At 39.9% G+C, this 27921-nt stretch overlaps 2 protein-coding genes across 4 annotated transcripts in view; both read left to right on the top strand.

Moving 5' to 3' along the window:
* LOC125882645 (E3 ubiquitin-protein ligase TRIM21-like) overlaps nucleotides 1-16758 on the top strand; it is a 23702-nt gene extending 6944 nt beyond the window's left edge. The window contains exon 2 of one of the 2 annotated variants that reach the window (XM_049566456.1): nucleotides 12283-16758. In XM_049566456.1, the coding sequence (XP_049422413.1) occupies nucleotides 12285-13919 (1635 nt within the window). In that variant the 5' untranslated portion in view covers nucleotides 12283-12284 and the 3' untranslated portion in view covers nucleotides 13920-16758. Of the gene's footprint in view, nucleotides 1-204; nucleotides 2369-12282 lie in introns of those variants that run through there. The other variant, XM_049566455.1, reaches the window with a different exon arrangement.
* Nucleotides 6157-27921, top strand: LOC125882646 (E3 ubiquitin-protein ligase TRIM21-like). Of its 2 annotated transcripts, none has more exons than XM_049566457.1 (2): nucleotides 6157-6271; nucleotides 24706-27921. In XM_049566457.1, the coding sequence occupies exon 2, from the start codon at nucleotides 24708-24710 to the stop codon at nucleotides 26346-26348; it is 1641 nt and encodes a 546-aa protein (XP_049422414.1). In that variant the 5' UTR covers nucleotides 6157-6271; nucleotides 24706-24707; the 3' UTR covers nucleotides 26349-27921. The 2 variants fall into 2 exon arrangements, with proteins under 2 accessions (XP_049422414.1, XP_049422415.1); XM_049566458.1 differs by lacking the exon at nucleotides 6157-6271 and adding an exon at nucleotides 18908-18998.

The raw sequence follows: 27921 nt of genomic DNA, 5'->3' as shown, positions 1-27921 counted from the left end.
GAGCTTGTTTTCTTGAGGTAACATAATTGATCATGATCTCGAGATAACATTACAAGAATATGATTGCATGCACTGCCATTCCCGGCTTCTGTAGTTATGCGATTTGCAATGTAACTCTTTGTTTCAGCAGGACTTATGCTGATATTTTAGTATTGTTTGTTACTTCATTATTCTTTCATTCCACATCTTAACTTTTGTTTTTAGACATGGCAGCAGCCAGCAGTCTCCTCTCTGAAGATCAGTTTCTGTGCTCCATCTGTCTGGATGTGTTCACTGATCCAGTCACCATACCATGTGGACACAACTTCTGCAAGACCTGCATCACACATCACTGGAGTATTAATATCCAGAGTCAGTGTGCCGTGTGTAAAGAGCTTTTTGACAGAAGACCCGAACTTCGGGTCAATACTTTTATATCTGAGATGACTGCTCAGTTCAGGCAGTCAGTTCAAAAGACAACCAGCACCAGCTTAGGGGAACAACAAGCCAACCCAGAGGAAGTTCTCTGTGATGTCTGCACTGAAACCAAGATGAAGGCCCTGAAGTCCTGCCTGGTGTGTCTGGCCTCCTACTGTGAGACTCACCTGGAGCCTCACCAGAGAGTCACAGGCCTGAAAAGACATACGCTGATTGATCCTGTGGAGAACCTGGAAAGCAGGATGTGTAAGAAGCATGAGAGACCTCTGGAGCTGTTCTGCAAGACTGACCAGACGTGTGTGTGTCAGTTCTGCACTGAGTCAAGTCACAAGCTTCATCAAATTGTTCCTCTGATAGAAGAATGTGAAGAAAAGAAAGCTGAGCTGAGAAAGACAGAGGCTGAAGTTCAGCAGATGATCCAGGAGAGACGACTGAAGATTCAAGAGCTTAAGCAATCAGTGGAGCTCAGCAAGGAAACTGCAGACAGAGAGACAGCATCCAGTGTGCAGGTCTTCACTGCTCTGATCCAGTCTGTTGAGAGAAGTCTGGCTGATCTGATTGAGATGATTAAAGAGAGGCACAACTCAACAGAGAAACAGGTTGAAGGCTTCATCAAAGAGCTTGAAGAGGAGATCTCTGAGTTGATGAGGAGAAGCACTGAGCTGAAGCAGCTCTCACATACTAAAGACCACCTTCAACTCCTCCAAAGCTTCACATCCTTAAACCCTGCTCAACCCACCAAGGACTGGACAGAGGTCAGAGTTCACTCATCATGCGAGGAGACTGTGAAGAGTACAGTGGCTCAGCTGGAGGAGACACTCAGTAAAGAGATGAAGAAGCTGTGTGTTAACATTGAGCTGAAGAGGTTCCAGCAGTTTGCAGTGGATGTGACTCTTGATCCTGAAACAGCAAATCCCCATCTCATCCTGTCTGATGATGGGAAGCAAGTCAGTTATGGTGACGTGAAGCAGAATCTTCCCGACAACCCAAAGAGATTTCTGTGGTATTCTGTCCTCGGAAAGCAGAGCTTCTCTTCAGGAAGATTTTACTATGAAGTCCAAGTTAAAGGGAAGACTGCTTGGACTTTAGGAGTGGCCAGGGGGTCGATTAACAGAAAGGACACCTTCATCACAGTGTGCCCTATGACTGGCTACTGGACTGTATGCATGACCAATGGAAATCAGTACAAAGCATATGCTGGCCCTTCAATCTGTCTCTCTCTGAAGTCAAAGCCTCAGAAGGTGGGGGTGTTTGTGGATTATGAGGAGGGTCTGGTCTCCTTTTATGACGTTGATGCTGCAGCTCTCATCTACTCCTTTACTGGCTGTAGGTTCACTGAGAAGCTCTACCCATATTTCAATCCTAGGCGTAATAGTGATGGTAAAAACTCCACTCCCTTAACTATTTGTTCCAGCAACGACACTGATTAGACTAATCATAAAAGAGTCACTGTCATGTAAATGACCTAAAACACTTTCCTATTCTGTTTCAGATTGCCTTGGGTTATGTATGTGGGTGTGCGTGTGTATTATTTCTTTGTTTGTTTGTTTGTTTGTTTGTTTGTTTGTTTGTTTGTTTTGTCATAACAATAATATGGTTTTAGGCCATTTCAGATTTTATAATATCTACATGTTTTTATTTCTTTTTTTTTAGGTTTGGGGATTTGTGTTTGTAATTTATTTAAAAAAAACTTACACAATTTGCTGGTTAAGTATATTTTACAGATTAATAAATTGGTAGTTATAAGCATTTATGTTAATATAAGATGGTTTACTTAGGTTGCTTTCACACCTAACCTCTTTGGTTCAGATTAAACAAACTCAGGTCCATGTGCACAGTTAGTACAGTTTGTTTTGGCTGGTGTGAAAGCTGTCAATTGAACCCTGGTGTGGACCAAACAACCGAACCAAGACCGCTTGAAAAGGTGGGTCTAGGTCCACTTCCAAACAGACTCTGGTGCAGTGTGTTTGGGGTGTGAAAGAAAATGAACCAACCACAGGATTCTGTAATAGTAGCTATGGGATTTTAGCAACAGCTAAACCAATAATAAATCCATTTGCTGATCATGAAATCTGTCTGCTATCTCATAACTGATCCTGACAAAGTAATATCCCATGATGATGAATGATTAAAAAGCTGTGCAAACTGCCATGATTGTATCTAACTCCGCGTACTTTGTAGCTTTGTCTGTTCATAAAGTCCATTAAAAGTGTGTGACAGTGATTCCACAGTTTTAAGCCCCAAGTCATCACTGTGCAAGACGCCTTCTTTTCATCCTGTCTCTATGTTAGTCATTATTCATAACATGCCATTCATTTGCAGTCTAATAATAGCCTACTAATAATGTTTACAACCACTTATTTCTCTATGAGCTCTTTGTGAAACCAAACAACATAAATGTAAACTCTTTAGAAGCATTAAAGTGCTGCTGCAAAAACTTACGTCAGTCACCAGAGTTTCATTTCCCCATGTGGGTCCTGATGATGCAGGAGTTATCTGTCAGTTAGTAGAACTTCATGTTTACTCCTCTTGCTTTGTTTGCAAAAAGTCAGTTTGAACAGGAACGAACCAAAACTAAAATAAAACGATGTATCTTTTTTTCCCCTCTGGTCTAGACCAAATTAACCCAGCTACAGGTCTGTTCATGTGCCTGCGAGTAAACTGCCCGTTTGGAACAGGCAGAAAAAAAGTTTTGAGTACTTCTTCTACCTTCGCCAATAGCCAACCAACATTCCCAGTTAGGAAAGAGTAAAAAGTAAAGCAAGTTAGTCTGGGGCCCCCACATTACTAAATCCGCCCCTGAAAAACACACTCAAGTAGCCACTGCTCGTGGTCAGAATCAAAGCTGAAATAGGCCTACAATATGCGGATGAATTAATTTCGAAATAGCCGTATTAGTCACTTGCTTTGACATATCTGCTGCAGTTATAAATTAAAGTATGAATTTAACTAGCAGAAATATTTTGCATTCCGTAACGTTAGTGTTGTAAGTTATTATGGCAAACTTACACACTTTGAGTTGCAATGCCAGAGTGACGTTTATCCTCTTGGGTCTCCGCTTAAGCTTGTCGACTCCAGGGAGGTGAAGTTAGAGGTTAGTTAGAAAATTGGTATATCCAGCATCTGAACTGGAGTCAGTGACTACATGTTGCTCACTCTGCGGAGTCCTGTGCTTCCTTGGGTCTGGGAACAAAAGTGTTCATTCCTAAATTTACATCACTGATGCTTGAAATGTTTGATTATGCTACATGTAAAATCTCTGGTCTCTTTCTTCATCTGTTGTCCAATGTACCGTAGCGAGCAACAGAGTCCCTGCTTACATAAAGACATGCTGAACTCTCTGCAGAGCCCTAAAGCCCTGCCCCCGCCACTGCACTGAGACACACAGCACTGTTCCTTTGTTTATTCAAAATTTATTAATATTGCATGTCCAAATCGCACCAAATGAGATGCTGCACATCCTTGGGTCCCCAGCAATACACCCACAAAGTGTGAAGTAGATTGGATGAAGGGTTCCCGAGATATGTGAAAGACAAACGTACCTACTACATACATAGATTCCTTGCTTTATAGTTAGATAATATTTGCTAATGAATCTGAAACAATTTCATGTTTTACTTTTATGTGTTGTTGTGCTTATAATTTTTGCTGTAAGTCTTATGCTTCTATATGAATAAAGATCTTTGAGGAGTATTCTTTCTCTGTGTAAGAGAGTAATTATTGCTAGTGTATGGAGATAATTTGTGATAGAGTACAGCTAGTTGGAATTTTAATTAAGAATAAATACCTTTGAAACTCAAGCAATCACCGTGGAAGTCTGTACAGTCAGTCTCCTACTTTCTGTTAGTTTCATTTCTGTCTGACGTCACAGATTATGGTCTGAAAGCAGTCTGGGATTTCTTTTAGTGTTGCTTTCTTGCCTGAAAAGACAACAATTCATTCTTTATTAAAGATGCTAAATTCTCTGCATGCAATGTAGTGACTGCAATGTACACAAAGCAAAAGAAATTTGTGTATATTCTGAGAGTGAAATTCCGTAGTACTTCTAGTCTTACAGTTTTAACTATTATTGCTTATTAGTTATGGGATGTTGTCTCTCATTATGTTTTCTTGTTTCACGAATGATGTAATTGTGCGTGCATGCGTGCATGCGTTTGTGACGATGGTTAAAGGTGTTACGGTACCTCTACGAGAACATGACTTGTCATAATCAGCAGTTTAACCCATCATAAAAATAATGATTAGTTAATAGTTCAAAATGAGCTCAACCAACTGCAACAGTAAAATCCTGCTTTTACATTAATGCATGAGTCATAATAATCTAATGAGTATTTTACAGGGTGGTATTAGTTACTTTTTAACTAGACTAAAGGATTTAAATATTTCCTCTCCTGCTCTGAGGCCTCTGGTCAGGGTGAAAGACTCCACTCACATAATATACCTGCTGCTGTCAGAGAGCAGGTGAGATAATAACGCATTGTTAAAATCCCCAAATGTGGAGGAGGCCAAAAAAGTCACTGGATAAACTGTCTCATGGCGCGCATGTGCACGCCAAGTGCACATACACATACTCACAGATAGTGAAGTTATGTTGGGACAGCAGGCAGGAACAGTTGTTACACACTGACAGTATCAAAACCTCGTACAAATAAGAGAGCCTGAGCATATAAAGCTAGCAGCGCTTGTATCAGCTCTCACAGTGGTGACTGTGTGTGTGTAATGGCCCTCGTTCATACTGAATAAGTTATTAAAAACCTAACAGATGTGTATCACGCAGATAGAACTGAATAAAACAACACCTCTGAGGAGAGCTGTGGGGCAGGGGGACAGAGCTGTGGTAGTGTGGGCACGCTTATCAGCCGGCGGGTCCCTGACATATGTGTCATCATATTTAAAAACAAAATGTAACTCATATCACAGCGGTGCCTGGACAGCGTGACGTGTGTGGTTGTGCTGCTGCCGTGGTCCCGCCAGATGCCTCCTGCTGCTGCTGCCATCATTAGTCATTAGTCATACTTATTACGTACGTATTAATACATACTTTCAACATATTGTACCGCAGTAACCAGAACTATAACTATAATATTATTACTTTCATTAATGTTGTTGTAAGCTACTGTCATTACCTGCATCTCTCTCTCTCTCTCTCTCTCTCTCTCTCTCTCTCTGTCATATGGATTACTGTTAATTTATTATGCTGATCTGTTCTGTACGACATCTATTGCACGTCTGTCCGTCCTGGAAGAGGGATCCCTCCTCAGTTGCTCTTCCTGAGGTTTCTACCGTTTTTTTTCCCCGTTAAAGGGGTTTTTTTGGGGGAGTTTTTCCTTATCCGCTGTGAGGGTCTTAAGGACAGAGGGATGTCGTATGCTGTAAAGCCCTGTGAGGCAAATTGTGATTTGTGATATTGGGCTTTATAAATAAAATTGATTGATTGATTGATTGAAGTTCTCAACACCTAGAAAAATATAAGTATTATTTAAAAAATAAAAGTCAAGTCCTTTTAAGACATCTGTCTCAAGTCAAAGTAAGGCGAGTCTTTCATTGGTATCAACCAAGCAAGTCTCAAGTCCTCAAATTTGCAATTCAAGTTGGACTCAAGTCAAGTCATGTGACTTGAGTCCCCCACCTGTGGAAAGAGATAACCAAAGATAAAACCAACTGACGTGCATGAAGAGGCGGAGCAACACTGTGAAGAGAGGAATGTTTCACAGTTACGTCTTTTAGGCTACAGTCAATGAAACTGAAAGTAACTCAGAACAACAACACTGCTGCAGTCCACACAAGTCTCTCTGTGTCTCTCAACAAACAACTTCAGGTCAACAGTAGCCTACAGCGGAGCCTCTAAATTCAAGTGAGTACAGCTGACAATATTTATTGTTGTTGTTATTTTTGTAATGGTAAAAACAGGTATCAAGAGAAGAATGACTACTCAGTCAACCAATGAAGGAGGCAACTATACCAAGAAGTCTGACATGCTGCTTTTTGTGAGGCCTCCTTCATTGGTTGACTTCTAGACACAGTAGAATATTTATGTCTCACTTACTGGTATTAAAAGGTGACCTGTGGATGGGCTGCCTGCCTCTCTTGATACTCAAGTTGTCTGTTATGGTTTGACAGGTGATCTTCGGTCTCTTTCAAGACAGTGCAGGCTACAATAATACTGAATATTTGCCCTGTCAAATGTTTCAATATGATAGGCCGAAAACAGCTGTGCTTGCAGTTATTTTTTTGATTGTGTTAGGTAAGGGGTTAATTTATGTTATTTCTTGGAAAAAACAAAAGCTAAAGATAATTTATCACTAGAAAACACCATTTATTTTCTCAAGATAACAGGAAAATTATGAAAAATACAAAAATGAATGACTGGTTCATTTGATTGCAGTGACTTAAGCCTTTAAAATCACTTTCATGACTGTCAGGGAGGATTCATAACTAAGCTTCAAAACATAGCATGTAGATTTGTTTGCTGCATTTGCATCATCAGAGCACAATCTTTTTTTGAGTAGTGTAATAAATCTTGTCATTGATGTGAGATGTAGAGAGCCCACACACAGAATGTTTCTAGGAAACCCAGGAGTAACAGAAAATAATCTTCATTAGCACAAATTCATGCAGCCAATAGCCTTGTGCACAGCTACAACAGACACAGACTGAGCCCTACTCTCCCCTTCAAATGTAAGGGCTCACGCCAATCTTGACCACCCTGCAGCAATTACACCCTTTAGGACACTGCGGCAGGACATGGCACTGCTACTCACACCAAAAACACATCCCCCTCAGTGCATAACACGTAATGTTGCACCTTGGGTTGAAGTGGTACGAGATTTTCATGGTATCAGGGCTGCCCCTCACCAAATTGGGGCCCTAAGCGAAATTTTATTTGGAGGCCCCCATCCCAAATGTATCATAGGTACAAAATGACCGTACAACAACTTGCCATTTAACTTGACAACCTTTATTAGCAATAACAAATGTACTGTAGATACAGTAGTTTGGCTGTATGAGTCAAATAAAATAAAAAATTCAACCTGAAATAAATAAATAAATATTAAATAAAAATAACTTCAAACTGAAATAAATAAATAAACAAATCTGAGTCACAAATAGCCATCAATTACTCATCAAAAGAAAGTAACTTCCACCACCTCAATCCCTCACCCTTGATTAAACACTGAAAATAAAATAAAAGAGGGAGACAGGTTTTTCCGATTTAATCTTATTTTGTTATATTTCTCCCTCTCCCCTCTCCGGAGGCGTCCGATCTCCCTCAGCCCTCTGCCTCTCCCACCTTAATTAAACACTGAAAACAGAAATAAAATACAAAGACATTCTTTTCTATTTTCATCTTATTTAGCTATATTTCTCCCTCTCCCCTCTCTGGGAGCATCCGACCTCCCGGCCCCGCACATACCCCGGAGGCTCGGGTCTCCCCCTCCGTGGAGCCCGCCCGCCGTCCCTTGCGTGCACATACTCCTGAGGCTCTTTTGGACGACATGTCGACAACTCTTCACCTGCTGCAGCTCTGCAAGTGTCTGCCAGCGCACTCCTCTTATTGTTCAGATGTCCAGTGCTGTCAATCATCGCAGCGAGGCATGAGCGGTCAGGTCTCTTCTCTCCTTCCTCGAGCTGATTCTACGCACGCCTCACGGTAGCGCATATGTGCATCCATTGCGCATATGCACAAATGCGTCCCCTCGCGTAAAATGTGGCCCCCCATGGAAGATGAGGCCCTACGCACAGCGCATGTTCTGCGTTTAGGGAGGGGCGGCCCTGAATGGTATGATAACCGTTGTGGTTTCACAGTATCATGGTATTACAGAATTACTATTATCAGTCAGAATGACCCTTAAACAAATGAAGACTGAAGGGTTATTTTGGGGTAAACAAGGCTTTATTACTATAATTGAAACTTCAAATGCATTTGGTAACACTCTCTATAAAGACCACATCTATAGTGCATTATAAGGGCATTCATAGTGAATTAATGCATTTATAATGCTCTATGACTGCACTTACAAACACACATAATGCTTCCCAAAACATAGTTGTAAAACATAGCTGTGACTTATAATGAATTATAACTCCCAAGTGTCACAGGGGTGGATGCTCTGGTCTAGTTATAAACTAAAGGTTGACTGATCAGGCTTATAATGCATTATGGATACCTATACTACACACCTCAACAATCAACTGTAGTGAGGACTCATAGTATGTTATAATATCTTATGTAAGTTATCATTGTGTGTGTTAAGTAAAGTGAAGTGCATATTGATGCATCTATAATAATGTTTGCTTCATCATAACGTTTCATAGTTGGTGCTCAGTAAAGTGTGATGAATTTTCATGTATTTAAAGAATCTAAGCTGCATAATGAGTGATTAATGTCTACCATACACTAGAATACTTTGAAAATACTTTAAAAAGTCTCAAGTCTGACAACATCTCATATCTAAAGACAATGTGTCATGGGTCAGAGAGTTTTTAGTCACAGAATAAGATTTTGTAAAGCCTGGGGATCTTGCAAGGTCACTATCACCAAGACTGTTAGCTACCAGAAGGGGGAAAAAAGTGGGCAGAAATTGTTGCTACCCCTGAAATCCCGGGAACAGCCCATTGGTCCGACAGCCCATTGGTCCGACCATATTAAACCCATTGTTCCGAAGTCCGTTCCGAAATCATCGTGATGCCCTGTGGTTAAGGTCTGGTTAGGTTTAGGCACAAAAACCACTTGGTTAGGGTCAGGAAAAGATCATGGTGAGGGTTAAAATGAAAAAGAAAGTGACAAACACATAAGCTGTGAGCCTGCTTTGACTCAAGCCTTTCCCAGCTGACCCAGAACCAGTTGCGATGCACCATCAAGGCAGAAATACGTCCGCCGGGAGCTGTTCAGCACCGCAGACCGTCGGACTGATGGCATATCGGACCAATGGGCTAGAATCATAACCCAGTCGATATTATTTTTTACACAAGCATGTTCCACCTGGCAGAGCTGTGAAGTGGAAGGAGTGCCTTTTTGACATGTTCTCACATTTGTGCAATGATAGAGTGGAGAAGGAAAGGAATGGAAAGAAACTGCAGCAGCCCCTGAAATCCCTTGTAAGTATGTTATATGCTATAGCTAGCTAGTTAACCACTGTAGGGGAACTGCCCATTGGTTCGACAGCCCATTGGTTTGACATCCCATTGTTCCGACCATATTAAACTCATTGTTCCGAAGTCCGTTCCGAAATCATCATGATGCCCTGTGGTTAAGGTCTGGTTAGGTTTAGGCACAAAAACCACTTGGTTAGGGTCAGGAAAAGATCATAGTGTGGGTTAAAATGAAAAAGAAAGTGACAAACACATAAACCGTGAGCCTGCTTCACCTCAAGCTGCTTGCGGCGCACCATACGCCCGCCGCGAGCCGTTCAGCACCGTGGACAGTCGGACTAATGGGATGTCGAACCAATGGGCTGTCGAACCTGTGACATAGACCCCACTGTAGGGGCTACTCGCAAGCTGATGTTAGCAACTACAATACTTACTATTAGCCTATGACCTAACTTTATACATCATGTAACCATTTCTGAGAATGAAGCTAGAAATCTTCAGCTGAGATGCAGTTAACTTGTGGCTGATTGTAAACATTCCAGTAGCTAACATTAGCTTACAAGGAGCGTTGTTTGAAATGGGGAAAGTAATTAGCTAGCTAGCTAGCTAGCTAGCTAGCTGTAGCATAAAATATACTTCATGGCATATTTGAAGGCTGCAGCAATTTCTGTCCACTTTTTTTCCCTTTTTTTAGAGCTACTAATTTTGCAAATAAAGATTTTACAAGATACTCTGTTTTTGCAAAATCTGATTATGTTAGAAAAAGCTCTCTAACTCATGAAACATTGTATTTAGGTGTAAGACAGTGTCAGACTTTTCAAAGTCCTTTTTTTTCCCAGTCTTCTGGTGTATGGGAGGTATTGTAGTGTAAGATTTAATCTCTAATCAGGTAAAGATGATGTACTGCATAAGTTGATTAAAAGTAAAAGTCATATAACCATGTTTTATGTATAAGGTCCTATAAAACTGTTTGTTATGCATCTATGTGTGATAAAACAATGTTATACCAGTTTATTCACAACACAAGGTTATGTATTCACATTGAAGAGCACACATATACCACACTATGCATTGTTCAATAATAGCACACACACACTCTTTAATGTTTGTATTGCATGACACACACTCAAAGCATGACACATACTCAAAAGCTCACATTGCATGAAAGCACAGGGGACTGTATAGAGAAAGTCCCCAGGTTTCATATATTTTTAAAAAATAAAGTGAAACCAGGCTCGAATCTAATGGTGGGAGAATTTGGGGACTTCCAGGCCCAGAGGTCATGTTTGGACAGGGTCTGCCACCAGTAGATTTGGGTTCAGGTGGGAAGGATTAAAGGAAAAAGGGTGGAGATTCTCTCGAATCTTCACCAGCATAAAAGGGAGAACGCAGAGAGCAACACTTCAGTCGTGCTCCGGAGCCTGGCTCAATGAGTTGTATGTGTTGTTGCTTGTGAACACATTAAACTCGATTGCACCTGATTCTACTCGACTCCAGTGTTTCTCTTAAGTGTCAGCCAGCTGAACCTAAGGTACTAATTCAACTCAGAGGATGATTTGCGGGAGAAGTAGAAGACGAGGTCAGGAGCCATCTGGCCCACTTCCAGGCCCTGATTTTCGCTTCTACAGTATTAATCACTTATGGTGCAGCATTTGCAGGAGCACCACAGGATTTATCTAGGCCGCTTTAACTGATTCCCCCACCAGGGTACTCTGGCTCTCCGCGGCTACTTAACATCAAAAACACTAAACATTTAATCACAAGCAACAAAAACAAAAACAGACAACTCCAAATGAATAAGTAAGTTTAAAACAGCTTAAGTTGCCCATAGTGCAAGACCCTCCCGTGGGGTCTGAGCATTGGCATTGTTGCAGTTTTAATCAGTTTCAGTCAGTATGGTGTGGGGACAACTGCCAGTCCAGCACAGTAAGGCTTCTCCAGAGGCAGCAGGAAAGCCTCGTCACAGGCTTGACAGTGAACAAAAGCACTCATATCCCCACTTACGCTCCCTTCGCCCTTCGTCACACAGGAACAGTATGAGTGAAAAATACGTCTGGTTCGGCCAGGCTTTTGCTCCATAACATTCAACAAGCACTTGGCTCCCCAGAGACACCTGTGCCCCCACAGGTGCAATCATTTTCTCTCTTCATCTCATGTGCAATCACTCACTCCACTCTCTTTTGCCTCCTTCCTCAATACACACACATATATCTCACTACAGTAACCAGAGATGAAAGGTTGACCAAGTAACATCTCTCTGCTTCAGCCAGAAGCTGCTCAAATAAAGCCTGTGAAGTTGTAGCTTTTCTTCTGCTTAAATGACAAGGACTAATATGAATGTAACCTCTACTCAATGAAATTTCTGCCTGTGTTAGACCTTGACTGAATGACTGTCTGATAAATTGATCAATAATGGGTACTCCTTGATCGGTTATTTCCGGTCAAGTTGCTACAGTTGTCAAGATGTCATCTATGCATGCTGGCATAGCACTCCTGGTCTCTGGTAAACATGATCACATAATAGGAGCAAACAATTAACCAAACAAACAAAATGTTTTCCTGTAATAACAGGTTTATATTCTGGTCATCTTGAGATAAGCTTGTTTTCTCTGAATAAAATACAAATGACATAACTGCAAGCACAGCCACTCTCAACTTCCATACTGTAGTCATTTGCAACAGAACTACTTGACTCAACATGACATTTGCTGATATTTTAATATTGTCTGTTATTTAATTGTTTGTATTTCACACTGTCACTTTTGTTGTTAGACATGGCAGCAGCCAGCAGTCTCCTCTCTGAAGATCAGTTTCTGTGCTCCATCTGTCTGGATGTGTTCACTGATCCAGTCACCATACCATGTGGACACAACTTCTGCAAGACCTGCATCACACATCACTGGAATATTAATGGCCAGACTCAGTGTCCTGTATGTAAAAAACAGATTGATAGAAGACCTGAACTGCATGTCAACACTTTTATATCGGAGATGGCTGCTCGATTCAGACAGTCAGTTAAAATAAAAGCCAGCAGCAGCTCACAGCAGCACCGAGCAGACACAGGAGAAGTTCTCTGTGACGTCTGCACTGAAACCAAGATGAAGGCCCTGAAGTCCTGCCTGGTGTGTCTGGCCTCCTACTGTGAGACTCACCTGGAGCGTCACCAGAGAGTCACAGGCCTGAAAATACATACGCTGATTGATCCTGTGGAGAACCTGGAGAGCAGGGTGTGTAAGAAGCATGAGAGACCTCTGGAGCTGTTCTGCAAGACTGACCAGACGTGTGTGTGTCAGTTCTGCACTGAGTCAAGTCACAAGCTTCATCAAATTGTTCCTCTGATAGAAGAATATGAAGGAAAGAAAGCTAAACTTGGAAAGACAGAGGCCGATGTTCAGCAGATGATCCAGGAGAGACGACTGAAGATTCAAGAGCTTAAGCAATCAGTGGAGCTCAGCAAGGAAACTGCAGACAGAGTGACTACAGCCAGTGTGCAGGTCTTCACTGCTCTGATCCAGTCTGTTGAGGGAAGTCTGGCTGAGCTCATTCAGACAATTACAGAGAGGCACAACACAACAGAGAAACATGTAGAAGGATTCATCAAAGAGCTTGAAGAGGAGATCTCTGAGCTGATGAAGAGAAGCACTGAGCTGAAGCAGCTCTCACATACTAAAGACCACCTCCTGCTCCTCCAAAGCTTCACATCCTTAATTCCTGCTCAACCCACCAAGGACTGGACAGAGGTCAGAGTTCACTCATCATATGAGGGGTCTGTGAGGACAGCTGTGTCTCAGCTGGAGGAGACACTCAGTAAAGAGATGAAGAAGCTGTGTGTTGACCTTGAGGTGAAGAGGGTCCAGCAGTTTGCAGTGGATGTGACTCTTGATCCTGAAACAGCAAATCCCCATCTCATCCTGTCTGATGATGGGAAGCAAGTCAGTTATGGTGACGTGAAGCAGAATCTTCCCGACAACCCAAAGAGATTTCTTTGTTATTCTGTCCTAGGAAAGCAGAGTTTCTCTTTAGGAAGATTTTACTATGAAGTCCAAGTCAAAGGGAAGACTGCCTGGACTTTAGGAGTGGCCAGAGAGTCTGTCATCAGGAAAGGGCGTATCACACTGACCCCTGAGTATGGCTGTTGGTCGATATGCATGATGAACAACATAGTGTATGCCGTTGCTTCATCACCAGTCCATCTCTCTCTCAAGTCAGAGCCTCAGCGGGTGGGGGTTTTTGTGGATCATGAGGAGGGTCTGGTCTCCTTTTATGACATAGATGCTGCAGTTCTCATCTACTCCTTTACTGGCTGTAGGTTCAATGAGAAGCTGCGCCCATATTTCAATCCCTGTCATAACAATAATGGTAGAAACTCCACTCCTTTAAAAATTTGTTCCATCAATCAAGCTGATTAGATGAATCATAACAGAGTCACTGTCATGTAAATGTCCCAAATCCCTTTACTGTTTTATTAATATTGCTTTGGTTTGTGTCTGTGATTGTATTTTTATTTTTTCATAATAATCTGGTTTTAGCACATGGCAGTAGAATAATATCTACATGTTTTTGTTGTTGTTGTTGTTGCTTTTTATTTGGTTTTATAACAATTTTACACAATTTTCTGGTTGAGTATATTTACTGGTTAATAAATGTTTTTGAGCATTTATGCAAATTGAAGATGTTTTACAAATTACTATTTTGTTTAGATGGCAAAATATAATTAAAACAATTCCAGTAAAACTTAGTATTTCAAAAGAAAAATAAAATAACACTTAGTAATTGCGAGTTTAGATTTATGAATTCATTCCATTATTTTAAGCTTCCATATTTGACTTTTTTTAATTACATTCTCTATACTTCTGTGTATTTTTTGTCATAATGATAATCTAGTTTTAGCCAAGCAGCAACCTCCAAAGCTGAAAAATTAAGCCAAAACTGCAGTTCATTGAATGGCCAATTGAGGCTGGCTCTAAAACAGAGTAAATGCCTGTCAACCTCCATGTTCAAATGTCGAACATTATAGCAGAAATAGACATGTTTACAGCCTGGTATAAAAAATGGTTTTGGTCGCTATGGCTCATTAACTTTGTGAAACTTTGTAAAAGGCACAAAGTGTAGCATCACTACAGTCTATGTGTCAGATTCATCCATCTCTCCTCCACACCTTCACCCTCTTGTTCGAATATGGTCACCTGTTCCAACAAAACAAGATGTCAACAGACAAAATGCCAAACTTGAGGCTTTGAAACAACAGTCCACAAACCAATGGGTGATATCACTGTAGCCATGTCCATTAGTACATACGCAGATCAGCCAAAACATTAAAACCACTGACTGGTAAGGTTAATAGCATTGATAATTTTGTTACAGTGCAATGCTCTTGTGAGGAACCTTGGCTCCTGCCATTCATGTAGATGCCACTTTACACACCCACCCAAACCCCATTACAGACCAATAGCCCCCTGGCATGAGTGGGGGCACTTGGTCTACAACAATGTTTAGATGGGTGGAGTGTGTTAAGGGAAGGGGCATTCACATGAATGCAAGGACCAAAGGTTTTCCCTGCAGAACATTGCATTGTAATGAAATGATCAATGTTATTCACTTTTGTGGTTTTAGACCACTTTGTTTCAAATAATATAAAAAAAAATTGGTGTTGGGGATTTGTTTTCATAATTTATTTTTTTAAATTAATTTTACACTATGCTGGTTTAGTTATATATTTTGCTGATTTTTAATTTGGTAACAATGAGCATTTAATTCTGATGTGAAATGTTTTACTTTTTTCATGTCATTCAATAATATTTGCCAATGAATCAGAGAGAATTTATGTTTTTTTTCTTTTGAATCTTTACAATAAGAGCATTTTTTTTAAAAAACTGTTATGAATAAAGACAAAGACTATAACTGGGCCTTTTTTTATAAACATTTTCTCAGTTAGCTACTTAACAGCTAGAGATCACTGTATTACTGTAAAGTGTCAATGCACTCTCTAAGTCTATTCATCATCAGTGAAGATATTTGAAGAATATTCTCTTTTTGATTGTACCTTGTTGTACAGAACAATTGTTGCTAGCATATAGAGATAGTTTGTAGTTAAGCACAGCTAGTTTGAATTTTTAATTAAGGAGAAATGCCTTTGAAAGTCAAGCAATCACTGTGGGAGTCTGTACAGTCAGCCTCCTACTTTCTGTTAGTCTGAGAAACTATTTCTGTCTGACATCACAGATTGTAGTCTGAAACCAGTCTGGTATATCTTTTAATGTTTTGCCTTCTTGCCTGAAAAGACAACGATTTATTAACCAAAATCTAATTCCTTATTAGAGATTCTAAATTCTCTGTATGTACTGTTAGGACTGTGATGTGCATGGAGAGAAAAAATTTGTGTACATTTTGAGTACTGTAGTACTTCCAGTCTTGGGGCTCTAGTTTGGCAGACCAGGCGAGGCGGGGGCGCAGCGCACCTGCGCTTCGCCAAATGGGTGTGGCCAGGCAGATTTTGTAAGTTTAGCACACTACTCCTCTTTCCCACCTCTGTCCCTCCTACCGGCACAAGTCGGAAAGAGGGAGGAGAGAAGGCGTGGAGTGGGTTTTACACACATCACACCAATCAAATGAGCCCCTCTCCTCGCCCGTAAATGCGCCGCGTGAAGGCGTAATGAGAGTTTACTCAATTTGCCATGGCAGAAGAGAGCACTGCTCGAAACTAGCTCTGCGCAGGGTTCGCCAACCTGCGCCACCCTGCGTTGCCCCGGGAAACTAGAGCCTTAAGAGTTTAAACTAATATTGTGTATTAGTTATGGGAGTGGATGTTCTCTCTCATTATGTTTACTGTTTCAGGAATGATGTAATTCAAGTTCGGCATCTTAGTCAACCTGGTTTCAACAGCCATCTACTGTAGCAGTGTACTGTGTGTGTGTGTGTGTGTGTGTGTGTGTGTGTGTGTGTGTGTGTGTGTGACACTGCCCTTTAGATGATTTTTTTTTCTGATGCTGGGAGCTGGCTTTGAATGCATCACAGATGGTGACATATGCCCTTTCAAATCAATTTTCAATTCCACAGTCACACATCTACAATAAAAAATGACATTGAACTAATATGATGATGGTTAAAGCTGTTATGATACCTCTGACATGACATGGGTCTCTCAGTTTTCAGCATCTCATCTCTCATTGTGTGTTTGTCTTGTGTTTTCTCTACAGTGTAGATCTGCATTTCTAACCATTAAACAGGACTATTGACTCAAATGTGACATTTCAGGTGGAAATTAGTCTTACTTTGTAATTTCAATATGAAATGAAATCAGTTCATCTTTTGGTAAAGTCACCATAATAATTTACAAACCTGAAAGAGACAAAGGTGGGAGTAAGTCACACATGTACAAGTCTCAAGCAAGTTTCAAGTCACTGTGGTGAAAATCAAGCCAGTTGAGTTCTTTCTATAAGTTGAGTCAAGTCATTGCTCAGGTCAAGCAAGTCACAAGTCAAGTCATACTCACAAACTCAGAAAATGTTCAGGTACAGCTGGAACTATGAGTCTGTTATTGTCCTGACAGAAAATAAATTTGCGTCTTTTTGTAATGCAAAAACATTTCATGGCTCCAGCTTCAAAAATGTGATGATTTTTTTGCTGCTTTTTAAAAAAATATTCTTTAATTGGTTTTAATGTTGAGGTTTGAACTGTTGGTGGACAAAACAAACATTATGAATGTGTCACTTTGGGCTCTGGGTAAGTGTGTAGCTATCTCTCACTATTTCCAGAATTTTTACAAACCAAACAATCAATCGATTAATGGAGAAAATAATCACCAGATAAACCCATAAAAAAAGAATCATTTAGTTATTGGTTCAAAATGAGCTCCACCTCAACCAACTACAACAGTAAAATTTTGCTTTTACATTAATGTGTGTGTCATAATAATCTAATGAGATCATATATAGTAGCAGACTACAACAGTCACAGGGGACATTTTACAGTACTTTTACTTGTAATACTTTAAGTACATTTTACTGATCGTGCTCACATACTTTTACTTAAATATCATATTAAATGCAGGACTTTGACTTAACAGAGTATTTAAACAGTGTGGTATTAGTTACTTTTACGAGAGTAAAGGATCTAAATGCTTCCTCTCTTACTCCAAGCCCTGTGGTCAGGGTGAAAGACTCCACTCAATAACATACCTGCTGCAGTCAGAGAGCAGGTGAGATAATAACACACTGTTAAAATCCCCAAAGGCGAGCTGAGCAGGAATGGGAGGCCAAAAAAAAAGGCTCTGGAGATACTACTTCATGGCACATGGATGCATGCACACACGCACTCTCGGATAGTGAAGTTATGTTGGGACAGCAGACAGGGACAGTCATTACAAACATACTGCCATTCCTCTGAGGAGAGCTGTGGGCAGGGGGACAGAGCTGTGGTAGTGTGAGCACGAATATCTGTGCATCATCATATTTAAAAACAAAATGAAACTTCTCAACATCTAGAAAAATGCAAGTACTTATGGGGTGCCATTTGTAAAACAGCAACATTTGCCACATTTAGCTTCAAACAACGCTTAAATAAGTGGTGTGAATTTTTTAAGGTCACTTTTTACCACATTTACAGCAATATTTGAAATATGTTAAAATAATGTCACAGTTAAATCTAAATAATAAATGTTAAACTTAAATGTTGAATCTAAATATAAATGTTAAATATAAATATAAATGTTAAATCTACGTGTTAAATGTTACATCTTAACATGCTTGGTGAAACTAAATATTTAGCTAATATGCAAATGCACACTGTAGTGTGTACCAAAATAAAAGCCCGGGTGGTCAGACTGTGTTTAGCATCAAATAATGAATTAAAACCAAACTAATTGGAGAAAATGAACACTCGAACATATATCAGCATGATAAGAACTACCTATAATGACAGAAATCATGTTTGGAGAAATTCTATTTGATGTGTACTTTGAGTTTTAGTGTCATTTAACATTTAGATATGGATTTAACATTTAATATTTAGATTTAACATTTAATATTTAGATGTGACATTATATTTAACATATTTAATATATTGCTGTAAATGTAATGACTTTAAAAAATTCACACCACTTTTTTAAACATTGTTTGAAGCTAAATGTGGCAGAATCTTGCTGTTAATTTCAGTGTTAGCCACTTTACAAACAGCACCCCATAAGTTTTACATGTTTTTTTTAAATCAAGTCCTTTTTAGTCATCCATGTCAAGTCAAAGTCAAGTTGAGTCTTTCATTGGTATCAGTCAAGCAAGTCTCAGGTCCTTAAATTTGCAACTCTAGTTGGACTCGTGTCCCCCACCTGTGGAAAGAGATAGCCAAAGAAAAAACCAGCTGACCTGCATGAGGAGGTGGAGCAACGCTCTGAAGAGAGGAGTGTTTCACAGTCAGTGACAGTTTCACTCTTTGTCTCTCTCAGCAAACAACTTCAGGTCAACAGTCGCCTACAGTGGAGCCTCTAAGTTCAAGTAAGTACAGCTGAGAGAAGAAGGAATACTCTCACAGGGACAACTATACCAAGAAGTCTGACATGCTGCTTTTTGTGAGGCCTCCTTCATTGGTTGTCTTCTAAGACACAGTAGGATATTTATGTCTCACTTGCTAGTATTAAAAGGTGAGCTGTAGATGGGCTGTCTACCTCTCTTGACACTCAAGTTGTCTGTTATGGGTTGACAGGTGATCTGTGGTCTCTTTCAAGACAATGCAGGCTACAATACTGACTTACTGCCTGGTTAAATGTTTTAGATGCTGAAAGCGGCTGCGCTTGCAATTATTTTTGTGTAATCTCAAAATCACAAGTTGTTTTTAAATCTCAAGATAACAAAGCTTGTTTTCTTGTTGTAAATGGTTGATTTATGTCTTCATGAACAAAACTAAAGGCTGATTTCTCGAGATAACTATTATCGAGTATAAGTTAGGGGAGTGGATGTTCTCTCTCATTATGTTTACTGTTTCAGGAATGATGTAATTCAAGTTCTGCATCTTAGTCAACCTGGTTTGACTACTGTAGCAATCTACAGAGTGTGAGTGTGTGTGTGTGTGTGTGTGTGTGTGTGTGTGTGTGTGTGTGTGTGTGTGGGCAGAGAGGGGGAGGAGTTTAAAGTGTCACTCCCATTTAGAACCAGATGAAGTTTTTCCTGATGTCGGGAGCTGGCTTTGAACGCATCACAGATGGTGACATGTGCTCTTTCAAATTAACTTTCGATTTCACAGCCACACATTTGCAATAAAAAATATATTGAACTAATATGATGATGGATAAAGCTGTTATGATACCTCTATGAGAACATGACTTGAGTCTTGCAGTTTACAAGATCTCAAGATCACAAGATCACAAAAATGAATAACTAGTTGGATCATACTGATTTTAGCCTTTAAGACCACTGCCATAACTGTCTGGGTGGATTCATAACTGAACAACTGTCAAGATGTGTAGTTTTGTTTGCTGCAATATTAGAGCACAATCTTGTTTTCTAATGTTGTCATAAACCTTGCCATTGATGTGAGATGTAGAGAGCCCGTACACAGGATGTTTCTACTGTGCACCCATTAAATGAGGAGGAAACCCAGGAGTAACAGAAAATAATCTTCATTAGCACAAATTCAAGCAGCCAACAGCCTTGCACACACGTACAGCAGACACAGGCTGAGCCCTACACTCCCCTTCAAGTGCATGGGATCAAGCCAATCTTGATCACCCTGGAGCAATTACACCCTTTAGGACACTGCAACAGGACTCTGCACTGCTGCTCACACCAAAAACACATCCCCCTCAGTGCACAACATGCAATACTGCACTTAGGGTTGAAGTGGTACGAGATTTTCATAGTATGATAACCGTTGCAGTTTCATGGTGTCATGGTATTATCATTATTATCAGTCAGAATGACCCTTAAAGAAATAAAAACTGAAGGGTCATTTTAAGGTAAACAAATGTTTTATAACTAATTGAAACTTCAAGCCATTTTTGGTAACAGTTTCTGTGAAGACCACATCTATAATGCATTATAATGCCATTCATAGTGAATTAATGCATTTATAATGGTCTATGACTGCACCCATAAACACACCTACTGCTTCTTGATGCACTCTATTAATAGTCATAAAACATTATAGATGTGATTTATAATTGATCATAAGTGTCAAGTGTCTTATGGATGCTCTTGACTAGTTATAAACTAAAGGCTGAGTGATGGGGCTTATGATGCATTATGAGTACCTATAGGCCTACTTGCCTATACACATCTCAACAATCAACTGTACTAATAGTATGTTTTAATAGTCCATGTATCATAAGTTATCATTGTATGCGTTGAAGTGAAGTGATGCATCTATATGCTTCATCATAACGTTTCATAACCTTTCCCCGTCTGACTTCATTTTCAACCTACAATTGCTCATTATAAAATAAACTCAGCAACATACCTTGAAATATGTATTTAGTCATAAGGGCTGAGAATGTGTTACTGATTTACTGTACTTCCTCTAAATCATATAAAATAAATGAACACTAAAAGTTATTTCTTTTACCACTACATTATATTATTATTACTGAAGGCTGCTGCTAAATTCTGCATCATGTTTTGCTCAGAACAATATTTAATAAATCAGAAGTTAAAAAACGTGTAAACTGTGTCGTTAATGCAGAGTTGCAGAGGATTAGCTGGGAAACATGGTGCCGTAGGATTGTTCCGACCTCTCATTGTTCTGACCTCTCATTAGTCCGACGTCCCGTTGTTCTGATATGTGCAAAATAATAACAAAAGTAAGTTACTGGTCGAGATACAAGTGTCATAGAGAGGAGAGAATGAAACACCATAACCTCCTGTTATTAACTCTGGGGTCCGGGTTGTGTGGGGAGCTCTTCGCAGTGCTGAACGGCTCCCGGCGGGCGTATTTCTGCCTTGATGGTGCGCCGTGACCAGCTCTGGGTCAGCTGGGAAAGGCTTGTGTGTTTGCCACTTTCTTTTTCATTTTAACCCACACCATGATCTTTTTCTAACCCTAACGAAGTGGTTTTTGTGCCTAAACCTAACCAGACCTTAACCACAGGGCATCATGATGATTTCGGAAAACAGGACTTCGGAACAATGGGTTTAATATGGTCGGACCAATGGGCTGTCAGACCAATGGGCTGCCGGACCAATGGGCAGACCCCGGAAAGATCACATTTATTCACTTTACATGGAGCTACAGTTAATACTGAATTAAGTTAAATGTTTGCTGAATGTGTTTGTATCTCTTAATAAGTCATAAGAAATCAGAAATTATCTTTAGAAGGAGCAGATGTTTACCTAAAGCTACCTCCGGCCATATTAAAGCAGGGTATCTGCAGGTTTCAGTTAATTAAATTTAAGACTTTTTAAGACCTTTTTAATGCCACCTTGAATGGAATTTAAGACCGAAAAAACTATAAATATAAGCCATGGTTGGGGGATCCCGCTGTACTATAACCAGTGCTTAACTTGTAAAATTAGAAGTGGGGGAACACTTTTGCAAGTGGCACCCGAGCCACTTCACTGCACAACTCCGAATGGAATGGTTGTGACATCTAGTGTTGTCACAGTACCAAAATTGGGACCCACGGTACAATACCAGTGAAAGTATCACAGTTCTGAGTAGTATCATGATACCACAACAAAAATCAGGCAGATGTGCCTTTTGTCATTTATAAAAAGATAAATCACTTTTCTATAATACATCAATGATATTTCAATGAAATAAATTATTTATTGACTTATTCATAGAAAAACAGCATCAATAAGTGATTAACATAGGGGGGTTCAAAATAAAATAAATAAATAAAATAAAAATCAACCAGCCACCCTCCTCCCCTGACAAGAAAAGAACAGTCCCTTCATAAGTAAAGAACAGTCCCTAAAGTGCGGTGAGGTTTGTGGACTGTTACCTGCCACAGAGAGAGAAATGTGAACGGCAAACGCCAACAAAAGAGGAAATTAGGCTACTGGACCTGGGGTCGGATTTCTCTGTCGCCGCCGGTAAGCCGTTATTTTGCACCGCAGAGCCGCCGTAGGCTATTTGACCACCGTATTCCTGTCTGTGACCCCCGTTCAACCCACAACCTGCATGATTCGCCTTTCGTTTCTGCTGCTGGTTGAAATCTGGACTCGCACTGCGTGCTGAATGATTTATTTTGCTGGCACAAAACTATTTTTAGTCGCAAATGCGTGTAAAATGCTCGCACGTAGAGCTCTGTGGAAAACAAATCACTGCTGACAAGTAAAAAGTCATAAATAATAACTTTCACTGCTCAAAGATACTCACATGTCTGGAAAACAAACCACTACAGCAGCATATTGAGTGGCAGGTGGCCAGCGCGCGCCGTTAAGCCCTTTCCACACAGAGCGCGCAAAGCGCAGACCTCCGCTGACAAACCCATTCATTGTGTATGTGCTACCGCCAGCGCGTGCCGTTATTGGATGGCGCATGGACACTCACAGAAAAGTGCCGCGAGAATAAAAAAAAAAGAAAAGAAGTCAGATTAAATATTCCTTCCGCAACAAATTTAAGACCTTTGAGTCATGAATTTAAGACCAATTTAAGACATTTCTAATGAATTTGACATTTTCAGGCCTTACTTTTAGATACATGAATTTAAGACTTTTTAAGACTTTTCAAGGATCCGCGGGTACCCTGTAAAGTAAACAATATTTTAACGGCACAAGGCAAACTAATTGCTCGTGTGCTAGGTTAAAAAGGAAAAAACTTTAACTTATATTTTGAAATCCCTTGTAAGTATGTTATATGCTAGCTAGCTAACTAACCACTGTATGGGCTACTTAACTGATGTTTGCTACTTAGAATGAGTAATATTAGCGTACGAGCTAACTTTATACATCATATAACCATTTGTATAATTGAAGGTAGAAATCTTAAGATGAGATTGTACGTTAGCTTGTGGCTTATTGCAAACATTCCAGTCACTAACGTTAGCTTACAAAAAGCATTGTTTGAAATGGGGAAAGCTGTTAGCTAGCTATAGCATAAAGCATACTTTATGGCAAATATGAAGGCTGCAACAATGTCCCCCCTTAAGCGAATCACTCTTATATACCTGTTAACACTCCCTTCGCCCTTTCTCATGCAGGAACCTCCCTCTGAGCTGTCTATCTTGTGTAAGTAGCAGTAAATCATATGTGTCAAACTCAAGGCCCGCGGGCCAAATGTGGCCCGCCACGTCATTTTATGTGGCCCGCGAGAGCTTAAAAGGTCTGATTGTCTAAAAATAAATAGGTCAAAAGCATGATTTGACCAAAAACTACATTTCCCACAATGCATGTCGATTATGTTACCCGCGAAGTGACGGCTTCCCGCCACTAGACGGCAGTGTTTCCACATCCTAACCCGTTTTGAACAAAGTTAATGTCATAACTTGTGTTTGATGTTATTTTTCTTTATTCACTTGGATAGTTTGATCCTTGATTGATGGAGTTATGTGGGTTTCATAACCTGACAAATTAAAAGGATTTATGTTATAACAGAGCAACAAGCAAACATATTTTTTTCTATGCAACTGTAATATTTGTAACTTGAATAAGTAATAAATTCAAAGTTATTTAACATTAAGGAGTAGTTACATTTATTTTACATTACATTTGGTTACATTTAGTTACATTTATAAGTTACATCTGGCCCTTTGAGGGCAGCCATTATGCTGATGTGGCCCTTGGTGAAAATGAGTTTGACACCCCTGCAGTAAATGATCTGCAAATGGCACCGGTATGAGTGCAAAATACCCAAACACCCGAGAGGCACCCACACCCTCTCACTCTGCTCCATTTTACTACCCTCCTACAGGGGCAGTCACCCGATTGCACCTCATCTGATATTTTCAGCTTACATTTGTTGCTGCAGTTGTCATGATACTATCATGCAGGCATAGCACTCCTGATCTCTGATAACATGAGTAGTAAGAGGAAACAACTTAACAAACAACCTTTTGGTTTCTCGTAATGACAGGTTGATATTCTTGTTATCTTGAGATAAAGCTTGTTTTCTCTAAATAGAATTCAAATTGACTGCAAGCACAGCCATTCTCTGCTTCTGTACTTTAGTGATTTGTAACAGAACTTGTCTCAACATGACATTTGCTGATATTTTAATATTGTCTGTTATTTAATTGTTTATATTTCACACTTTCCCTTTTGTTGTTAGACATGGCAGCAGCCAGCAGTCTCCTCTCTGAAGATCAGTTTCTGTGCTCCATCTGTCTGGATGTGTTCACTGATCCAGTCACCATACCATGTGGACACAACTTCTGCAAGACCTGCATCACACATCACTGGAATATTAATGCCCAGACTAAGTGCCCTGTATGTAAAAAACAGATTGATAGAAGACCTGAACTGCATGTCAACACTTTTATATCTGAGATGGCTGCTCGATTCAGACAGTCAGTTAAAATAAAAGCCAACAGCAGCTCACAGCAGCACCGAGCAGACACAGGAGAAGTTCTCTGTGACGTCTGCACTGAAACCCAGACGAAGGCCCTGAAGTCCTGCCTGGTGTGTCTGGCCTCCTACTGTGAGACTCACCTGGAGCCTCACCGGAGAGTCACAGGCCTGAAAATACATACGCTGATTGATCCTGTGGAGAACCTGGAGAGCAGGATGTGTAAGAAGCATAATAGACCTCTGGAGCTGTTCTGCAAGACTGACCAGATATGTGTGTGTCAGTTCTGCACTGAGTCAAGTCACAAGAGACATCATGTCATTTCTCTGAAAGATGAATATGAAGGAAAGAAAGCTAAACTTGGAAAGATAGAGGCTAAAGTTCAGCAGATGATCCAGGAGAGACAACTGAAGATCAAGCAGTTCAAAAAGTCAGTGGAGCTCAGCAAGGAAGATGCAGAGAAACAGACAGCAGCGAGCGTGCAGGTCTTCACTGATCTGATCCAGTCTGTTGAGGGAAGTCTGGCTGATCTGATTGAGATGATTAAAGAGAGGCACAACACAACAGAGAAACAGGCAGAAGGCTTCATCAAAGAGCTTGAAGAGGAGATCTCTGAGCTGATGAAGAGAAGCTCTGAGCTGGAGCAGCTCTCACGCACTGAAGACCACCTCCTGCTTCTCCAAAGCCTCCTGTCCTTGAATCCGTTTCAACCCACCAAGGACTGGACGGAGGTCAGAGTTCACTCATCATGTGAGGGCGCTGTTAGGAGTACTGTGACTCAGCTGGAGGGGACACTCAGTAAAGAGGTTAAAAGGCTGTGTGCCAACCTTGAGGTGAAGAGGGTCCAGCAGTTTGCAGTGGATGTGACTCTTGATCCTGAAACAGCAAATCACCATCTCATCCTGTCTGATGATGGGAAGCAAGTCAGTTATGGTGACATGAAGCAGAATCTTCTCGACAACCCAAAGAGATTTTCTTTATATTCTGTCCTAGGAAAGCAGAGTTTCTCTGTGGGAAGATTTTACTATGAAGTCCAAGTCAAAGGGAAGACTGCCTGGACTTTAGGAGTGGCCAGAGAGTCTGTCAACAGAAAGGACACCTTCATCACTTTGTCCCCAACAAATGGCTACTGGACTGTATGCATGAGTAAAAGAAATCAGTATGAAGCCTGTGCTGGCCCTTCAATCCATCTCTCTCTCAAGTCAAAGCCTCAGAGGGTGGGGGTGTTTGTGGATTATGCAGAGGGTCTGGTCTCCTTTTATGACATTGATGCTGCAGCTCTCATCTACTCCTTTACTGGCTGTAGGTTTACTGAGAAGCTCTACCCATATTTCAATCCATGGCATAATAGTGATGGTAAAAACTCCACTCCCTTAACTATTTGTTCCAGTTATCACAGTGATTAGACTAATCAGAGTCACTGTCATGTAAATGAGCTAAATCACCTCACGGGTGTTTGAGTTTCCTGTGGTTTTTGTGGGGTTTTCTATTTGTCTTTTTTATGTTTCTCAAAATCTAAAGTAAACACTGAATTTATTAACAATGTAAATTTTAGACTGCAAAACTCTTCAGATGTACTACAGAATACCTAAAGAGAACATTTGTCCATCAAGGGTTAGTGCACTGTTGGTTCTGCTCCACTGGGAGGCGCCAGAGAAATACTCAAGATCCTTGGTGGAGCCTGTGTGGTGTCACTGCTTTACTCTGTGAGGGTTTGGGAGCTGTAAAATCAGTCTCCAAAGAGTTTTAAATAAAAAAGTTTCTTAATTTGCACAAAAATGTAATTGGAGACAACTCTTCTCCTGATTTGAAATTGGAAACTCAACATTACATTTTGGGTAACTCAGTTTATTTGGAAGCACAACCAAATTCTGCACTGAATTCCCTGTGTGCCAAAATTACAATAGATATTTATAATACACCACAACAATACAAACATTAAGTATGGATGAATACACATTGATGTGTTAATTAACCAAGAAATTGTGAGATCATAAAAAGAAACTAATTCTGTGAAACATTATTCTATTTTTCTGATAATTGGCAATTCATGGCAATTATCCAAAACATTATGAAAAGTGACATTATCAGATTTAATTGTCTAGGGGGGAAGTGCCACGGTATGCCTGAAATTTAAAATTTTAAAGTTTTGAAAAGGGGTGTTGCACAATAAAAAAAAAGGTAAATATAAATGAAACAATTGCAATAAATCTTGGTCACCATTTTAGAAATTTTTGTAGCCACTTCATTTAAATTGTCTGCCTTGTGATTAGATTTAATTTAAAATATTTATTTTGTATGTGTTGGTCAGCACTTTAAATAAAAGTACATGATCACTAATGTACTGCTTTGGGGTCAATTCTTAATGTAAACAGTATTTTTAATAGTAATGCACCAGGTCAGAGGGTTCCTTGTTAAATATATTTTGTTAGTTCTCAGAAAATATCTTAATATCCAGGCAAGTTTTGTATCATAATTGAAATATACTTGACTGAATCGATATTAAACTGAATTAAATCAAATTGAATCGTGAATCGAATCGAACTGAGTCCTTGAAATTCGAATCAAATCGATCTGGAAAATCTGAATCAATACCCAGCCCTAGTTTTTTTGTTTTGGTTTTTTTTTTGTCGTTGGCATAATGATAATTAAGTTTTAGCCCACACTGGCTTGTCTGATATCTGAATTTTTGGAGTTGGGGATTTGTTGATCATTATTTCTTAAAATCAAGTTAACAATTTGCTGGTTGATTTTTATATTTTATTGATTATTCATTTGGAAGTAATGAGCATTTAATTCTGATGTGAAAAGTTTTACATATTTGTCATGTCACTGAATGTTAAATGATGTCACGTCATCAAATTTGCTATGGCTCAAATTCAGTGTTATGTTTTACTTTTGTGAGTTACTGTTTTTTTATTTTTGTTGTAAGCGAAAATTTGTTTTAAACTGCTAAATAAATAAAACACAAAGACTTTT

The sequence above is a fragment of the Epinephelus fuscoguttatus genome, linkage group LG22 (assembly GCF_011397635.1).
Source record: "Epinephelus fuscoguttatus linkage group LG22, E.fuscoguttatus.final_Chr_v1".
Lineage (NCBI taxonomy): Eukaryota > Metazoa > Chordata > Actinopteri > Perciformes > Serranidae > Epinephelus > Epinephelus fuscoguttatus.
The sequence above is the reverse complement of the archived record's forward strand: the minus strand, read 5'-3'. Positions and strand labels throughout refer to the sequence as shown.

Excerpts from the sequence above, each read along its gene's own strand:
- LOC125882646 (XM_049566457.1), top strand. The coding sequence starts at position 24,708 with ATGGCAGCAGCCAGCAGTCTCCTCTCTGAAGATCAGTTTCTGTGCTCC.